Genomic DNA, 19624 nt, shown 5'->3' on the forward strand with positions numbered 1-19624 from the left:
CTCCATTTGTATGAAAATGCCACTAGGTATACAGCTCATGCACGAGGCTGAGCACTTCTGACACCAGCCAAAAGAAAAGAGCAGAGCAAGCAGAAGCTCCACGGTTAACCTCAGAAAGAGGTATCTTGCTCCCAAGTGCTGGCAACCCCAAATCACCGCAGGACATGATGCTGCACGATATGGCCTGGGATACCAAGGAGCGTGTCCATGTTCAACACCCCATCGCGCTGGCAGCACCTTTAATCTATAGGTGCACTGTGCGCTCCCCGTACACGTACTCGCTGCACTTACAGTCGCTTGCCTTGAGGTATTGCCGCTCCTCACAGCTGCTGGGTTTGCTCAGGCTTAAGCTTAAAATTACAGCTGTGTGAAACTAGCTGATCCATCTCCCGCTCCTTGTGCAGCTTCTCATGGTGAAGCAGCTCTGCAGTATGGCGAAGCCCACGTGTTTCGCTTCCCTGTCTGACAAATCAGCTTTGGGTGAGGGAGAAGTACCCCAAACTACGGAAAGAGCTCAGGACAGCACCGTAGCAGAGCCAACCGCTCAGTAACCCAGTCCGGAAAACCTCGAGCAGGGCAGACGAAGGTGCTCCCCCCCCCCGTCCTTCCAGCTGACAACTGGGCAGATGCGTGCAACGGAGTCGCTTCTGCTTGCAAAGTGCAGAAGACAGAGGGAAAACACAAACCTCGGGACAGGGGCGGGGAGGCGCGCTGGGTAACAGCCGAAACTGCCGGCAGAGGTCAGCTGCAGCCCGCCGGGCCGGGCGTCCCCGGGGACGAGGGTCCCGCCGGGGGCCGCGGCCGAGCCGCGTAGGCGCCCGCCGCGCGGCCTCCCCGAGGGCGACGGGCTGCGCGGACTTTGCACCCGCGCAGGCACCACGGCTCTGCGGGCAGCCAGCGCGCAGGGCTGGTGCGAGCGCCCGGCGCACGCTCGCCCTTTCTCCCCGCGGCTCAAGGGCGGATTTGGGTTGCTGCTGTTTACTCCGAGCGCCCCTTTGAATCCTCTTTCCCTGCCCAGACAGCACGACCTACCCTGAATCGGAGGTCTGAACATCAGAAAAGCCGGAATTAGCGTCCGCACTGAAAATCCTGCTAGCGAAAGGATTCCCAAGTTGGAGGTTAAAGCAAAGCAGAGCTGCGGAGGAAGCAGGACGCGGCGGAGGCGGCGCGGGAAGGAGCTGCCGAGCGCGGACACGGCCGGCGCCCGCGACCTGACATCAGGGAGCCTCCGGCCAGGCAAGTCCCGGCTGCGGCAGTGGTGGGGACGCGTAACGCGGCGGGGGGAGGGGGGTTAATCGGCAGCGCTTAAAAGCCCTCATAGGCGTTAAGATATAACTGGGGGTTGTTCCAATCTTATTTTCTCATAAAATCCTGGGAACGGGCAGGCTGGTGAAAGTGAAGCAAAGCAAGCTTTTATGTAATAAATAAATAAATAAATCATTAAAAATCTCCATTTTGAGCCCTTAGAGTACCCTGAACTTTCATATTCTCTACTGTTGCAACAGAGACAAGGCAGTGCTCAAACACTTATGTAAACCCTTAAAAAAAAAAAAAAAAAAAAAAAAAAAAAAGATCTGGCAGGCCTGCTGCTGCGTACAAAGTACACTTCTATCTCTTTTTTCAGACCACAGTGCTCTGCAATAGTTGCAGAAAGCTTCCCTGTGCCAGCTGCCCTTTGCCAGGGGTGAGCAAGGGAGCCCCAGATCAGCCAGGCTACCTGTGCCAGCACAAAAATCTTGGCCAACCTATTTGTAGTCAAGTTAAACCATTTGTCACTGCACTAAATGTCACCGTCATGTAAACGGAACAAGACATCAACCACCAGTTCAAGGGATGCCAACTACCAAGTCCCATCCCTCTTGGCAGCAGCTCGGCTTCCAGGATGGCTCTGCTGGATTCCAGCAGACACTCACGGGACTCCGTCCTCAGCGGGGTAAACCCCGACCTTGCCAGCGAGAGACTGACGGCCTCCTTCAGCGTGGAGAAGCTCACCGCCGTGCTGGACGGCGGTGCCGAGCACACTCGGATGCGGAGGGCCATTGGTGAGTCAGTCCTACAAGGTCTGCTCCTTCTTCGCATGCTGTTTTTTGTATTCCTGGATATTTGCTTATTGTCTGTCTTTTAAGATAAAAGTAGCAGAGCGGAGTTGGTGCCCTCCACTGGTGTAAATCAACATGACCCTGTTGCTTCAGCTCCACCAGTTTACACCAGGCTGCCTTTCTGAAGCTTTTCCCTATCCCTATTCTCATCCCCAAGGCTTCTGGCAAGACTGGTTAAACTGGAATACAAGCGAGCAGCGCGCAGACAAGCCTTTCTGCGCAAGCAGACCTGCACGCGCAGAGGGGCTAGAGCTGCGCCGCAGATGCGCGACGCACGTTGTGCTTTGACCGAGGCAGAGCGACCCTCCTCAGCCAGGCGGGAAACGCCTCGCGCACCACGGTGGGTCTGTCGCTTGGCGGGGGTGGGATGCTGTCTCGCTTGCAATGTGCAGGCTGAAAGATGACTTTGCTGAGAACGACTAGAGGAAAGGATGCTCTTTCGACCCTGTGGTTACACCCGTATGACAGTCTTAATGAATGAAAAGAGCACAAAGAACTGGAATTATGTGCTTTGTGGTATAACTGTAATTAAGTGCGTCTTAACTGAGAACGGACTCAAAGGTTTCAAGGCAAAAAGGGACCAGTGTGATCGTCCAGACTGACATGGAAAGAGCAAGCCAAAGAGTTGCTCCCTAACACTGTGAAGGTCCAGTCAAGTCCCAAGCCGAGCTGCCATTTCCAAGTAGGACGCCCCAGCAGGTACCAGGGCAGCTCTGACCAGTAGCCACCTCTATGCAAAACTCATAATTTCAGCACTTGCTACCATTTAATCACAAGAACACCAATTAGAAACAGCCAGATTTGTAACACTTTCTATCTGAGGAAAAACTCTCCTGGTATAAAGTCACCTCCTACGCACCAACCAGGGAAGGTACCTTGCGCTCCAAGACGGAGCCTGCAGGTCTCGGCAATGTGTCGCAACAGGACTCCAGCTTCCTGCAGCAAGGCCACAGCAGAATAAACTGTCCTGTATTGCCTTACAGCTGAAGCTATTGAAAGCGACCCTGTATTTAGCCGAGAAAATCAGTATTTCCAGAGCCAGAATGAGAGGTATGAAGCCGCGGTCAGAAAAGCTGTTCATCTCCAGAAAAAGATGCGTGAGATGGGATGGACTGAGAACGGGCCTGAAGTCAAGTACATTCACCGGTAACCTTTTTTTTTTTTTTTTTTTTTTAATATACAACTTTTTTTTTTTTGTTAAAATGCCTGTACGCCAACACAATGAGCTTTGGCAAAGGCTGGGAGAGGCCAGCTGTTGATAGACAGGGCTTTGATACTGATGTGCCACAGGTTTTCATTTTAGCAGCATGCTTGGGAAAGGGGAAAATTATACGCAGAAGAGAACTTCTCAAGGAGCGGCACAGAAACAGGGTACTTCTGTATGAAAAGCAGCTTGGTAAAACACAGCAGTTCACATCACCAGCGTGATACATCCGCTTCAACAAGTTCCTAGCCTGTGCTGCAGCTCTCACACTACTCCTCAGCCATTTTTAAACCTATAATCAGAATTTTAAGTGGTGCTGTTTCAGCTACATAACTCATAGAGAGTTTGACTTTTTTTGAGAAAATGTCAAATTCAGCTAATCTAGAAAACTTGTATTCAATCAAAAATTACCAAACTATGCTGGCATGACATGAGAACTTAGTTTGTACATAAATAGAAGGAAATACTTCCCGTAATTCTTTTGTTCAAGATTTTACCTTAGTACTTTGCATGGAGTTGAGCTCACTCTTGTAATTGTTTGCCCCCTTTCCCCCCGCCTTTGCTAAATAGAGATGCTCTATTGCTACCGCCCAGTGCACACGGCCAGTTTTGCAGGGTTACGTACTCGCTAAGAAGGGGCAAGTTTAAAAGCATCTTTAAGAGAGTAGTGCCTCTGTCTTACAAAACACTGTTGACATTTTTCCAGTATTTCATCATGTGAAAATTATAATTTTTTTATGCTAAGCTCTTTGCCTCCTGTAGTGAGTAGGACTGATAAAAGGGGAAATTTTCTATCAAGAGCTCTTGGAGCTGATAATTACATCTCCAAATAGAGAGCAGCTCTCCGCCCTCAGAAGGAAAAAAAACCCAAAGATTTTAAAAACTTCGCACAACTAAACAGCCCAGAGACTGTCCTGCCTATGCTTGCTTTTATCAAACACCCTGACGCCACAGGGTTTAGCAAGGCCAGCCTCGTACTAACTAGTATTTTGCAGAATTAAGAACATAGATTGCCTTCTAAGATAATTCTTTTGCTATGATACCCAGGTGAGCGGCAAGTTTGTTTTTTTTTTTTTTTTTTTTTTTTTTTTTTTTTGTTATCAACAAAAAAACTGATGCCTCCTGGCATTGGACAGAGCACACCACTTGTACACATCTAAAACTCACCTTTGACATTTCAGTTAAAGTAATACTGTTTCTGGATGAGCTGCCAGAAGTTTATTAAGTTATCTCTGTTAATCATAGCTGTTTTCCTTTCAATTCTTCTTTGTTCATTTTTCCTCACTTTTTCAGCATAACTAATTCTCTCTCCAGTCTAGTATAAAAGAAAGGTCATAGTCACTTGTTGAAAATAAAAGGTATCTCTTAAGGTAGTTATCATAGCACTGGATAAAGAAGGTGCTAAAAAAATCACGCAGTACCAATAAAAACAGCAGAGCCTTTTTTTTTTTTTTTTTTTTTTTTTTTTTTTAGGTATGTGAGCACATATATTCATATCTGTGAGGCAATTTAACCATATTCTGAGGAATTCCAAAAAGAGGAAATATATTCCTCACATTCTCTTTTTATGATTTCTATCAAAAAAATAAAACCTCAAAACAGATGAGTTGCAGGTTTGCACCATGAAAATTACTGCATCTAAGCGCTTCCAGCACGTTTTTTAGGATATGCACAGCCATACCAGATGGTGAAGGACCTGATCAGACACTAAAACAGGGCTTAGAAGGACATACTTGAATTTGTTCCACAAAAAAAAAAATAATAATAATAATAATTAGGCCAAAGCTCTACATACCCCAGTATCTTCTCTCTGATGAGTGACAGCAAACATTCAAGAAACAGTACAGCAACAAACCATATATACAAAGGTATTTTCCCAGAATGGGAATAGGAAGGTCAGGAAGTCCAAGTCTCAGATGACAACAGGTGTAACACACCCAACACTGACTTGTCAGAGTGTTTTTTTCTTTTCTCCCTGCCCCATCTCAGGCTTAAGGTGTGTGTGGGGGGAGGTCACCTACAAAGTCAAAAAAAGACGAGGAGAGATGTGCAGCCTTTGGAGCTGGACAGTGGTTTTTTAGAAGCTCAGCATCTGCTAATCAGAAAACAGGCCATAGCTCCAAGAGCAAGTGAAATACCAGCTAGTGGCACTTAAGCAAAGCATGTTATGAAAGAAGGAATGAAACCAGCCTGAAAGAGCACTTCTCCTGCACCACTATATCGATACCGTTCCTTGTGTAAGATATGACAATAAAGAAATCAAAGTTTGGCGGGTGGTACTATCTAGTGACTGCCACATGGCAATTGCCTCATTAAGCCCTGAAACCCTTGATCAGTCCAAAACTGCTCCTGTGCTTTCTCCCTAGGTGTCTTGCAGGAGACATAGCATTTCACCTTCACCGTGTCTTCATGAGAAGTATTTCAGTACTGGGCTCTGATAAACAGGTTGCCAAGTGGATTCCTCTCGCCAGTGAACATCGAATTATAGGAAGCTATGCCCAGACTGAACTTGGACACGGTAAGGCTATGAAGGACATGTAGCATTGAAGGACATGTCCCTATGAAGGACATGGGACGGGAGGTACTGGCCTAGATTCTCAGGTAAATTTGAGTTCAAGCTGTCCAGAGTTTTGCTGAGGCAGGAATGGCCCGGGGCAAGGTGACACTTCCACTTGAGAGATTCCTTTCCTTCAGCGTTCCTCTGCAAGCTGGAGATGCAGTGGTTTTGGTTTTGTCCATTTAGAAAAAGTTCCAAAAGAGAAGAGGAAAGCTTATGGCTAGATGCCAGGCAGTCAAGATCGGCAGATGGGACGGTCACTAAAAGCCAGGCACTTAGCCAAAGCACAGTTTGGCTTCAGAGATCTTTCAGAAGATGGTGTAGGGTTGGCAGGGAAATTGTTCCACAACCACAAAAGCCTGGTAACACCCACTACCCTCCAATTCCCTAATCGTCTTTGTGATACACCTGGGAAATACTTTTCTGTTTGTGCGAGGATTGTTTTTGTTTGTTTGTTTTTGTTAAAGGAACTTATCTTCAGGGTCTGGAAACAACAGCAATCTTTGATATCGCTACTCAGGAGTTTATTCTGAACACACCAAAGATTTCTGCAATGAAGTGGTGGCCTGGGGACAGTAAGTACCACACAAAGTTTGGTATCCAAACTTGCCTCCTTCAGTTGTTAGGTCTGTCTTGCTCAAGCTCCATGTTTGAGGGCAAGGTGTTAGCAGGAAGAGACTTCAGCAGGAGTTGTGGAACGTCTATGGACAAGCAAGAGACCAAAGGATTGCACAGAAATTTAAAGGCCAGAAGGAAGCTACCATTAGTTATTACAGATCTTGAGTGGCAAGGCTGGAGAATTTTACTCAGTGAAACTCCTGCCCCTGCAGGAATCGTTCTTCTCTTCTTCATAAGTGATATTCAGGCAGTCAGAAATTATACTGAGAGCAGCACACTCCATACAGCTCCAGTCTCCTAGGTAATAACTGGAGTTACTCAGTACAGCCACAGCACTTCCCATTTATGCTTCCCATAAAGCACTGCAGGTGCTTTAATTACTATTTCTTTTCATCTGGTGATGCAAACTGGACATCCAAGCTTCACAGGCAGCAAAAGAGGCAGAAGAATTATGTGACTTCTGAGAGCCAAGAGCAGAGTCAGGATGCAAATTTAGGCATTCTTGTGCTTCCAGCACCTACGGATCACACCTACCCTGACCCACTTGTTAGCAGGACTGAACGCACAACCCATGTTGGCAGCTATTCATTATGGAAGCTTTTGGAGAGTACCTTGTCTTAAGGGAATGCGACGGTTTTCCTTCTTGCAGTGGGAAGGTCAGCAACCCACACCATTGCCTTTGCTCAGCTGTATGTCCGCGGAAAGTGCTACGGAGTGCATCCCTTCATCGTGCAGATACGCAGCCTTCAGGACCATTCGCCATGCCCAGGTAAACAGCTCCAGACTTTGCCACACTTCTGCAGGTACTCTGTCTATTTTGTCCTCAAGTATTTTCTAGGACACTGGACCCAGGGAGAGTGAGCACAAATAGTTATAACCACCAAAACCAAGCCAAGACAGACACCCAAGTATACAGCTACTAACCCTAACCCTTTTACCTAAAGGAAGATTTATTGCATCGTCATTCAAATGCAAATTAAACCCTCTACCTAATCAGTGTCACAGCTCCAACTCTGGACTGCTCTGGCCACCTCAACGTTAACACCTCAGTCCTGACCCCAGTCAGCATCAGGGGATCAAGAAAGCAAACTATCATGGACCATACAAATGCCTATTTCATCCCTCAGGCAAGATCACCCGTGCTGGCGGAAAAGCACGGTTGAACACTCCCTTCCTTTGAGATCGCCAGCCTGTTGCAGAAGAGTGATAAAAGACTTCCAATAGAAGTAAATTGGATCTATTTTCTTATTCTGTAGGAGTGACTGCAGGAGACATTGGTCCCAAAATGAATTTTGAGCACATTGACAATGGCTACCTCATGCTGCAGAACGTACGCGTCCCCAGGGAGAACATGCTGAGCAAGTTTTGCGAGGTACATAAGGCATTTAAATCACAGACTTGCCAATCAGATTCTTACTGCACAGCCAGGGAGGCAACAGGGACTTGCCTAAGTTTCAGACAGAAATTTTAATTCTAGATGCACACAAGTTTCTGAAGTTTTTATCAAGGGTAGAAGTTATCCGAGTCCTAAATGTACTGCTGTCTCAGGAACATATCCAGGAGTTACAGCTTATAGGATAGGTAGACCATATGAGAGGCAAAAGCAGTAAGAGTTTCTCTCTCCAGCTGGATATATTTCATCCATCATATCTGACAATATTTAGTTCTGTATTCAGGGAAAGGTTTCAAGCTTTTATTCTATACATAGAGATTGCAGAACCATCTTATGTACTGAAAAGTTACAGTATTGAAGAGGCATCCAAAACCTCTCTCTAATTCTAGGTTCAGCCAGATGGCACCTACGTAAGATGGGGGTCGCAGAAGATTAATTATTTCACAATGACTACAGTACGCATTTCCGTCCTTACAGATGAAGTTATACTGCCTCTAATGAAAGCTTGCACCATCGCCATCAGATACTCTGCAGTTCGCCGGCAGTCCAAGTTAAAGCCTGGGTAATGCCACTCGATTTAGCAACTGTGGGAAGGGGATCGTACACCACATTCCCCCCAAACCATTCTTTATTTCTGCCTTTCATCTTGTCTTTCAGCACCTCATTGGCTTATTTCCCTCCCTAGACAGGAAGGTTATTACCAACACTCTTCTCCATTATTTATGTTAACAAGTTTCAAAGTACAAAAATAAGATCCTAACAGGAGCATGCTTTGTTTCAAACACAAAACTGAACACGAAAACATTGTATGACAAATTCCTGCAATAACTAGTTTCATCACTTGAAGTCCTAAGTTTACTAGACACAGGAAAAGTGGTAAAGAACAATAATATTAAAAATCCCAGAAAGCTTAAAATAATTTAGACTCAAGTATGTTCAAAGGAACTGAAGAGTCTGACTCATCAGAGAAGGAATTGTACATTTTTAACCTAATTATACATCCAAAAGGCAATTCTAGCTCAAGGAAGCTTTTCTGTTTTAGGACTGTTCAGATCAAAAAGTTAAAACCACCAGGAATGCAAAACAATCTACTTGTAGGTACAGCTGGTAAGAGGCCTGACTACGGCCTTGCCGTTCCTATTTTACATCAAAAGGAAACAACACTAAAGCACGGTTACATCCTCTGTCTGCCTTGCAGAGTCATCGGCTGGGGCTGGCACTCTCCTAATTCTGCCCGAGACCAGAGGGTCCAGTTTGAAAAGCGAAAGCTCTTCAGCTTTTGCTGAAGCCACTGCCTCAGCTATGATGTCCAATACCTTGCTGTCCTTCAAGGCTTCATCCTCTCCTGCAGCTCCTCTCCCCACTCAGGGCGGATTGATCACACAGAGCTTTTTCTAGTCTGCTCGTCTAATTCACCAGGGTGGCAGAAAGTTCACTTTTTTTTCCTGGTCAAGCTTGTTTTTTCCTAACAGCTTAGCAAGTTGGGTGGATTTGTTGGGCTGCCCAGCCTCAGAGGTAGCATGGGGGCAGGAGATCAACCTCTCCTCTTGGTGGCAATGAGCTGCCATTAAATCCACTCTGTCCTTTTCACGTGCCACTTCTCAGCAACCGAAGACGCAGGCAGTTAAGGTAACCTAACAGTCGCTGTGCCTGCACCCACAGCTCTTCAGGCTTCATCAGTTGTTTTCCAACAGGGAACAAGAAGCAAAAATCCTTGACTACCAAACTCAGCAACAGAAACTGCTGCCGCAGCTGGCAGCAGCCTACGCCTTTCATTTCATCAACACCTACCTGCACGAGCTGTTCAACACGGGGTACCAAGAGATCCAGGGCAGGAACTTTGACTTGCTGCCAGAGGTAAGCTGCTGCACAAACAGTTCCTAAGTTATTTTGCGTTTATGCTCTACTTCTCATCCCTAAATCTCAAAGGAAGTTTGCAAACTGCACATGGGTTCCTCTCACCACTGGTAACAGTAGAAAGCCAAAGCTCTAAAAGATTAGGTAACTTTCCCTACATCCACAACCAGTCAGCAAGAGTGTCAGCTTCACTGCCCAAACTTTTGGTTCCAAGAACTATCATAAAAGAAAAGGGGCTTGGAAAGCATGTTAATTTGATAAAAACTTTGCTCTGAGCAGCTGATGGTGCAAAGCCTTATTTCACAACTTCATCTACAAATTCACATGCAGATACTCACTTCTGGGCCAAAAACAAAAACATGGTTTTTCAGACTAAACACAAGATCTTGCAACCAAAAGCCTAAAACAAAAGTATACTTTGAATAGGGGCAGCCAAAGTCACTGTCACTGCTGCTTCTGGGAAACTTAAAAAAAAAAAAAAAAAAAAAAAAAGGCATGCCAAATTCAAGACAGAAACCAGAGGCCAGGCCAGAAGGCGAAGGAGGATCTAATGCCACAGAAATTGCACAAAATTAAAAAAGAAAACTGTCCTATCTCTTTATAAACACACAGGATGGCTTTAAAACACATTCCCCATTAATACTTTGGGGGGGGGGGTGTTTTGTTTTTTGTTAAAAACAGCTTCATGCACTTTCTTCCGGGTTTAAAGCCATGGTCACTCAATACTGCACTTCAGGAGTGGAGATTTGCCTCAGGGCTTGCGGAGGACACGGGTACTCTCTGCTGAGTGGACTCCCTTCCTTGTACACTAATATACTTGCTTCTTGCATTTATGAAGGGGAAAACACAGTTTTGTTCCTGCAAACTGCCAGGTAACAATTCAATTTGCTTATCTAAAACCTCACTCCCTAATCTTTTCAACTTGTACCATGTCTTCTCCAAAACCAGTAAAACGAGCTACTCCTTTCCCATAACACCTTCTAAAAATACAACTTAGACCATAAAGTATTCATGCTTTCTCTTGAATAGAGATGGAGGTGTATGGGAACTGGTTTATCTCTTCTGGTTTGGGTTGTGGGACACATTCAGATGCTGTTCCGCATAACCTCATTTTCCTCTTTGTCTAGCAATGCAGTGAAAACATTGCTATACAAGTTTTGTAGTTTCTTTTTTAAAGCAACAGATTTAACATGATATTGGTAAAGCAAGGCTGATTCAGAGAAGGCAAAGTTGTCAGACACCGATCCTGGATAAGTAATATTCCAAGCACACCACTTTCCTCAGAGCACACAGATTGATGATTATCTAGAGTAGGTGAAATACAGGAGGAAAGGAAAAAAAAGAAAAGCACATCTGTTTGCACTTTTAACAGTGTGCGTTTTTACTAGAAGGAGAAACAGAATACCCTTGCCAGGGAAAAGGTGCTATCACATAGCTCTGTGCTTGTGTGCTCACACCTCTGCACTCATTACTGCCTCCTCTTGCAAGACCAGCAACAAGGTCAAGAGATAAGCGCTTAATGCTTTACTTCCAGGCATGGTCAATGTAGGTCATGGCTGAGATGCATCCATAAGGGGGAGAGCATGTGCCTTTGACTCATATTTAGCCCCAAAGAAAGAGAACATCAAGGGAATGCCTAAAGTTTGTTAACATAACATGACTGTGTTGGGAATCAGAGTGGTTAAGTCCAAACCAATACTAAGACTCCCAGTGCTAAGACTCAGGCTACAAAGATGGTAACATATTTAATCATCCTGCAGCAGAGGATGCTAATAACCACAGCCAATTCTGTTCTAAAATTCATCACTACAGATTGCCGTAGCATTAAACACAGTAGATGGCCATCCTTGTGGCCCATCGCACACCAGGTTACTACAAGTGACAGGCAAAACAAAAGCCTGCTACTTCTTTAGTCTGGTTTGGACCATTGATGGGATAGGTTGCACACTGGTGTTCCTCGTTCAACCCAGGGAAGACCTGTTTGCACGCCCGCCTGCAGCATGGAGATCGTGACAACAGCCTGCTCTGATTGTTACGCTCTTCCCAGGTTCCTGATTAAGTGCTTCATGGCAGCTAGTGCTGGCCAGCCCGTTCCACCATCTGTCACATACTTGTCTTCAGCGAATCCCAGGAAGTGTCCAGCCAAGGACAAGTTGGATTTTCTCAGTGCAGACATTTATGTGAAGGCCTACGAACAGACGGCAATCAGGTCAGTAAGCAGGAAGGGAGGGGAGCTTTCCGTCCGGTATCGGAAACGTGTTGGAGTTCAGCTTCTTTCAAAAGAGGTAGAACAATAAATTCAACAAGAATTGACACCACCTGCCCTTGAAAAAGAAAAGGAAGACTTAACCCCTCACACAGGATTAACCTGCATTTCAAACATTGATATCAAACTTCCACATTCAGAACAGCAGAAGTTTATGCCATGTGCTATATACAACAACTACACCCCACGCAGAGCCGATGGCACTCTGTAAATAAAACCCAAGGCACGTCAGGGAGCTGTCATCCAGTAAGACCTTTAGGCAATTGAATCCTATGCAATTCTATACAGTAAGTTAAAATTTCACATACCTGAAAGCCTGATGTTTCTTTTCAAATAATATTGCAGCAAACACAAACCCTCACACACTCTCTGTAGCTGTTCAACTACTCAGTCAATTATTCAACACAAATAAAAATGCTATCATGAGTGGTCTCATCCGTAAGTATTATGTGCACATTTATAGGTAGCATATGTATCATCTCTGCAAACCACCTAAACAGACAAATTTGATGTCATTCAAAACTGTGTAAACAGGAGCAGGATTTGGATCCCTGTGTAGAAGAGTAGAAACATGATGTAACGTATGTTTGATATTATTGTCACTTTCTTTTATTTTGCACACTTCCCCCTTCCTACCTTCCCCCCCCAAAAAAAGCCCTCAGAGGGCTCCCAGTAAACTACAGTGGGAGCTGTGGAAGGTGGACATCCCTTAGTACCTGGGTGGTACGGGCACTTTGCTCCAATTTGCACTCAGATAGCTCATTTTGCATAATCAGAGTTCTCTTGCACGAGGTATAGACAATGAGGAATTTCAGAAATACCATCTTGCTGTTGATCACACACGGGGCTGAGTAGGAAATGAGTGCATGTGGGCTAGAATATTTAAGTAAGTTTTTTTTTCAAATTTCCCAGACTCTTAAGCAGCAACGCAGCTAAACTACAGCGCTTGACCCAGTCAGGAGTCGACGAGCACGAAGCCTGGAACCAGTGCACGGTAGAGCTGGCAAAGGCTGCGAAGGTTAGTGCAACCTCTGTGTTTGTTACACGTACGTGGTTACAACAGGCATTAGAAACAGCACGGTTAGCCTGAAAAGGTCTCGACACCATTTTTTGTTTAATGCTAGCATCTAAAGGGACACCACTAAGACCAGGGTACCACTGTGCTCTACACAGTAGAAATTCACAGTAAAAACTAATTCCTGGCGTGAAGAGACCAGGAAGGAAAATGCAGGACAAAGTAGAAACATATGGGAGAAGGAACATGCGTGTGGTTATGCTGCACCTGCAGCGGAGCCAGCCCTCCCATGGCCTGCAACCAGAACCCACCATCTCCACCTAATGCCCATTTTTTACAAGAATCTGCCGTTTTCTGGCTCTCAGTGAAAGCCTCCCCTCAGTCTGCCTGCTGAAAGCTAGGGCAAAACGCACCTGCTATTTCTTACATCTTCTGCTCTCAAAAGGAAAGATAAACACAGTGAAAACAACAAAAAGCAGTGGTGAGGCCAATGTCTAAATTACTGCTGGAAGAAATCAAATCAGCAAAGTCAAATTAACAAGATGCCCCAAAATGATTCCTTGTTTACATGGCTTAAGCAGGCAAAATACATTCCTTCTGCTGAAATAGGGTTGGGACAACAGCATTATTTCCCCAGAACATCCCGCAGGGGATTACTGCGACGTGGTACACAATTAAACACAAAAGAAAACAAGGAACAAAAAGAAGCCCTATATTTAAACAAAAACAAAACCACTGATATTTTAGTATCTGTAGGACACAAAATCCTATTTTTAATAAGTAGTCAAGTGAAACTTATCTGTAATTACAGTAGATCTTCCTTCTTCCTAAACTGAGGAGAGGAGGATTTTGGAACAGATCTGTGGCTTATTTTACCTTGCTTCAATTTTTAATGAAAAACATCTTGGTGTAATGTATGGCTCAGCCTGAGCCAACCCAGGCTGAAACAGGAGAGGAGAGCACCAGTAAACAAAACTTGGGGGAGGGGTTAATTGGTTTCCCAGTAATTGTTCAACTGTAAATACATTTATAGTGGAATGAAACTAAAGCGTTCCTATTCAGAGATTACCTCTAAGAAAATAAATAAATAAATAAAAACTTTCTGACCAGTACTCCCTGTGCACAAACCTGAAAAAAGCAGTTTCTTCCCATACTTACTCAAATCAGTGGCAAAAGTGTCTGGACTGGAGAGAAGGGGATACCACGTGTCAGAGGAGGAACTTGAGTATGGTTATCTCTGATGGGCAAGAAGGAGGATTTAGACAGAAGACTAGAAGACAGAAAGAAACCATTTCCAAAGAGCCTAACATATACAAAGGCTTAGCTATGATATTTTCAGTGACAACTGTACTGCTAAGCATCCTAGACTTTTCAGGAAACAGGATCTGGACCCCTTGATATTTCAAGAGGAGGAAGATTCTCCCCAAAACCTTGAGCTCTCCCCATAACTTTAAAAATCCGATGGCCTGCTACCTTCTTGAAGCACTGCTGTATTTACTTCTTGTTCCACATCTTCCTTGAAGAGCTGTCCACGCTACTGCCGTGGCAGCAATGCAAATGAACAGCTGCCAGCTCTCAGCTGGGTAGTGCAGACACTGCTTACGGCTTTGCTGTGGACTCCATATAGGTTAATTGCTTGAGCAGTCACAAGATACCTCCTTCCTCCAAACAGGTTGGGTCAGCTGCTTTACTTACTCTGGAGCTCAGCTGTACTAAGTTAGTATTTCTATGTTTCATCTTCTTCTGCAACAATTAATGTTTTCCAGTGCTGAAGCCTCATAGACACTAAGCACAAGGTCTTTAACAAAATGCATTTCCTTGTTGATATATAACCAAGATACTGTTTGCTAGAGATTAACACAAGTACATTCTGATGTGTTTCTGTCATACAAACTCTCTGGGGTATTCATCAAAAATATTTAAAGTACTATCACAATTTCTGAAGCAGTTTGCTAGCATTTACAAATACCACTGTGTTGACTGTTCACATCCCCAACACTTTTCTCTGCTGTAGCAATAAGACATGAATGCAGAAGGTCTAGTCAAACAACAAACAAAGAGTACAGACCGGAAAATTGCCAGGGAAACCAAAAGTTTATACATATATATATATATATATATATATAATATTCTTTGCAAGAACATTTGAGTCACTTGGCCTGCTAAAAGGGTTAGAGGTGTATTCACTGTTGATTGTATTTGTTTTCCAGGCTCATTGCCACTACATCACTGTGAAAAACTTTGTGGAAACTGTGGAAAAACTTGACCACAAGGCTGGTATCCAGAAGATTATGAAAAATCTTTGTGACCTCTTTGCATTACATGGTATCTTCTCAAACGCAGGAGACTTCTTGTATGATGGATACTTATCTGAAGCTCAAATGGACCTGGTCACAGCATCATACCTGGACCTCCTGGCTGTCATTCGGTGAGTTGCTCTAGCGTGAGAGGGGAGACACAGCTATTCAGTTTGTTCCTGTGACAAATACAGAATGGTACTGCTGTACCTCTAGCAACATTTCCAAAGTCAATCTCACTTCACTCGGTTTTATTTTCATTGCCTGACAGCATAAGAAATTGATTGAAATATCTACATAGAACTCATTTTCACAGCAAAAGAAATCTAAGCATCTAGCACGCCTGTAGTCACTGAATTCAAGTTCTATAACATTAAATCTTGAATCATAAATCAAGAAATCCTAAGCACTCTCTACCATTTGCAGTAGAGAGAAAGCAGTCAAATACGTAGTCAGCGCCGCACTGGCAGGAGGGAGCCGCAGCAGCCGCCGAGCACTGACTGCAAAATCTGCTTAGGCAGCAGCTAGCACAGCCTACCCTGTCGCCCTGGCTGAGCTGTAACTGGTACCCAGATGAGTCTGACTAGCGCTGGTTCAGATGCATCTGCTCAACACCATACTGACAACACAAGGTACAGCACAATCACACTTAAATACACCCCATATCACACCTGGTTGTAATTCTAGGTTTACAAGAAAGTTTTCTAAGCTTGATCTGCTTGTAAAGAACACTTGTTACATGCCACATGACCTCTGAAATATGCTAACGTTTCAGTTTGCCACAAAGCACAGAAAGTCATTTTCACAAAGGCTTCATCTTTCACTCTGTGGTGCTGGCTGTTGGCAGGAGAACACAGAGAAGTGAGTTGCTACTGCATGCAAAATCCTACTTCAGTCAGCTGGTGGGAAACAAGAATACACCATAACCAACAGCTGAACAGGAGTGAGCCAAACAGCAGGTATTTTCAGAACCAACCACAGAACTGAAGAGCAGATAAGCTTAGGATTCATTTTCAGAAAGTCCATAATTTCATATAGTTGTCTTTGGAATTCATTTTAACTTCTCAGTATTAGACCATGCCTTGTTAACAGGATTCAAGAAAGGAGAGGGTATTTACCTGCATAAAGTCAGTCATTTAGGATTAGGAAAAAAAGATATAAACATTTCTGATTTGGGGGAAAAAAATAGCAGCTCTTCCCCATGAGGAACTCAAAGATGCAAACGACAGCTTTTGAGCAAGCAAAGCCACTGCACATCCCTGTGCCTTACACCCTCGGTGCAGCCAGCAGCACTTCCTACCCCCGCAACAACAGCAAGGTAAGAAAAAAAGAAACCACCTCCTGCTCAAGAGATGCTGATAAAGCACAGCTGGAAGTGTCATTACATACTTGCCCGTATCTCCTGCTTTTCTCTAGCTAGCTGTTGCTGACCACTGTCAGAGATGGGCCACTGAACTAAATGGGCCCTTGGCCTGACCCGGTTCAGGGCTGCTTTGTTCTTGGAGACGCGGTGACCAGAGCAGAAGGCCTGGGCGCCCCATGGCAGCTTAACAGCAGTACTTAAGGGCAGATGAAGAGTGGAGATCAGCAAAGCACTTTAGATCAAACTAGCAATAACCGTGTTCCATTTTGTAAGACATATAGCAGGAGAGGAGCAGGAAAACAAAAAACAAACAAACAAAAAAGTGGAATCTGCTGACAAAACAGCCTGACACAAATTGAGTCCTAGGGACTGACTGACCCCCCAGAGGTTTCGAGACTTGCAAACACCCGTTCACCAATACAGGCAACTTAGTGCTTTAATAGAACGTACCACTGAGGAATCAGAACAAGCAAGATTTTCCTTACGATTTAGGCAAGAGGGAACATCAGTGAAAGAATTTGGGACGGAGGAACTTGGACAACTGACTTACTAGTTCACCTCCAACTTATTTTCCCTCTCCCGCAAAACGGTGTCTACCTCATTAATATGAATGCGGTTCATCTCCTCCTTAGGAAAGATGCTGTTCCACTAGTAGATGCTTTCGACTTCACAGATAAGAGCTTGAATTCTGCACTCGGCAGTTACGATGGACAGGTTTACCAACGGCTTTACGAGTGGGCTCAGAAGTCACCAACCAACCAGCAGGTATGGATGCCAGATTACAGCCAGGCAGCTTTTGTATTAGCCGTGGTAGAAATTGTTTACTTTTCTTTTTAATTAGGCAAGGCAGATAAAAGTAAGCAGAATAAGAGCCTTTAATTCTTAGTATCCCATTCTGAACCGTGAACTGTGATACTCATTATGCCAACTACCGTCTTAGCTCAGACATTTAACAGCTCAGGGCCTAGACCCCATCACTGCTATGAACTCAAAGCAGTCAGTGGGGCCCCGTGCAAGCATTCGTGTCAAACATACATGTCCCATAGTGGAGGGGGAGGTAGGAGACAGCAGGTCACAAAAGCCATTTAGCTTCAATTCATACGCAGAACAAACCGCTGCCAGGCAAGAGGAAACTCATCCGCACCCTTTAAAGTAACATCACATCATCCACTGAAGAGCTCTGCTGCCCATTTGCAACTAACCCTATCCCTCCCCGCGAGCAGCAGACAGGATCTTTCAATCACTAGTACTCAACCAGTGGTTGAGGAACCAGTGCTGTGGGTGCTGCAATCCATCACTAAGATGTCGAATTTGTGCTAGGGAGTTGGATCGTTGTGCATCGCCAATGTGTTTTGGTTTTGTTTTTTCTAAACTTGTGACACTGTGGTAATAATGTACAAAATAAGCTTTAAAAAAGGCTGTTTACATGATGGGTATTACTGAACAACTCTAGGTGGCTGCAAGAGCCATAAATAGCAAGTTGTTTTCCTTTGACTAGTACCTTTACTAGTGTATTTTTAAAAATATTTTTAATGGAAAAGAGTACAAAAGATAAGCAAGGCAATTTCACCCTTCATGGTCTTTAGCATTTTACTTTCACTTCTTAATTCATCCACACTGTGGAGTAATGTAAAACCTTGTATGATGCAAATAGCTACTGCTCTGTTTGAAAACTCATCTTACCTTAAGTGAGATTTTTACTGTGGTAATCAGCCCTCCCTTTGGAATTATACAGGTGAGCCCAAAATTTGCCTTTAGCAAATATCCAAGTTCAAGCACATTTTTTTTGAAGTTAAATTGTATGCTATCCCATTTAAGGTAAGAAGCATTGTGTACTGGTTACAGAGGACAGTATATTTTATAGGGAGATCTTGCATGTAGTTGTAGATTTTTAAAGTCATCTACCTTTCTATGTTTCAGAGATCATTCTTAAATAAACATATATATATATATAGCCTGCTCCCTCTTCTTAATTGTCAATAATTAATACATTCTCTTTCTGAATAGGAGAACCCAGCTTATAGAAAGTATTTGAAGCCACTTCTTCAGAACACACTATCAAAATTATGAAGACCATGATCTAAGCCAAGGACACAAGTTTCCTCCTGTTCTTTGCGCAGCAGCACATTTATACAGCATCAATAATGACTAATCAGAGATGATTAATCAGCTACTTACTTGCAGTTGCCACCGCATGAAACAAGATTCTTAACCAATCGTTTGCATTTAATCACGGGCAGAAGCCAAACAACTCTTGAGTGGTATCCACTATTGCATAGCAGGAATAGCCTTATTTTTCTCTTTTCTAACCTGAAGTGTCCAGATAGCAGTAGAAAATAAGTCATTTGGCATTTCCTATTCTTCTTCCAAATATACTGTGCTCAATATAAAGAAAACCCTCAGCTGGTTACAACCATACAGCGGTTCCCCAAAACTAGCAAACTATCTTTGCTAAAAGGTTCAAGCAAGACAAAATTATGATCCTTAGTTTCTGGGAACAACTTGTTCTCTTAAATCACGTCTACTAGAAAATGCTCTTGTCTGGGCAATGAAAATAGTTCTTAGCTTGTTCAGCTGTGATGTATCTCTGGTTAATGAAGATTCAGACGCAGCTGAGGTCAACTCCAGTCTGTGCCACTTACCTTCCCATTAATAAAGCTTATCTTAACTGTCTTTCTATAAACCTTTGGCTCCAATAAAGCGTATTATTTGGAATACTGCTTCTCTAATTACTATACTTCATAATTACATAAAGGGCAGGCTGATTCCAGCCACTTGTTAATTTACCAGTAAATGAAGTGTTGCAAAGAACATATCTGAGTATTATCAATTATAACTGGACACCAGTTTAACACAGATAGTTCATATCACATGCAGATTTAGTAAACAACTGTCTTTCCTGAGCTTCCTCACTTCAGCTTGCTTTGTTTTTTCCTTTAAGTAAAATAAACTTTT

At 43.9% G+C, this 19624-nt stretch overlaps 2 protein-coding genes across 5 annotated transcripts in view; one reads left to right on the plus strand and one right to left on the minus strand.

Annotated features, from left to right (window-relative positions):
• Positions 1 to 19624, minus strand: part of KCTD6 (potassium channel tetramerization domain containing 6) — a 37922-nt gene that overhangs the window by 9864 nt on the left and 8434 nt on the right. The window contains exons 1-2 of one of the 3 annotated variants that reach the window (XR_009959733.1): positions 1033 to 1227; positions 292 to 462 (exon numbers count right to left, since the gene is read on the minus strand). The exons of the other annotated variants lie outside the window; for them this stretch is intronic. The gene's annotated coding sequence lies outside the window, so the exon portion shown is untranslated. Of the gene's footprint in view, positions 1 to 291; positions 463 to 1032; positions 1228 to 19624 lie in introns of those variants that run through there. 3 annotated transcript variants of the gene reach the window in all.
• ACOX2 (acyl-CoA oxidase 2) lies at positions 785 to 19384 on the plus strand. 2 transcript variants are annotated; one of them, XM_062586020.1, is made up of 15 exons: positions 785 to 1236; positions 1867 to 2042; positions 3083 to 3245; positions 5670 to 5821; positions 6328 to 6435; positions 7128 to 7247; positions 7735 to 7850; positions 8261 to 8433; positions 9566 to 9728; positions 10410 to 10600; positions 11776 to 11937; positions 12907 to 13012; positions 15220 to 15437; positions 17302 to 17434; positions 18677 to 19384. In XM_062586020.1, exons 2-15 carry the CDS (start codon positions 1883 to 1885, stop codon positions 18737 to 18739), a joined length of 2028 nt encoding a protein of 675 aa, XP_062442004.1. In that variant the 5' UTR covers positions 785 to 1236; positions 1867 to 1882; the 3' UTR covers positions 18740 to 19384. The 2 variants fall into 2 exon arrangements, with proteins under 2 accessions (XP_062442004.1, XP_062442003.1); XM_062586019.1 differs by having other exon boundaries at positions 1870 to 2042.

Source organism: Rhea pennata, chromosome 12 (assembly GCF_028389875.1).
Source record: "Rhea pennata isolate bPtePen1 chromosome 12, bPtePen1.pri, whole genome shotgun sequence".
NCBI classification, from domain to species: domain Eukaryota; kingdom Metazoa; phylum Chordata; class Aves; order Rheiformes; family Rheidae; genus Rhea; species Rhea pennata.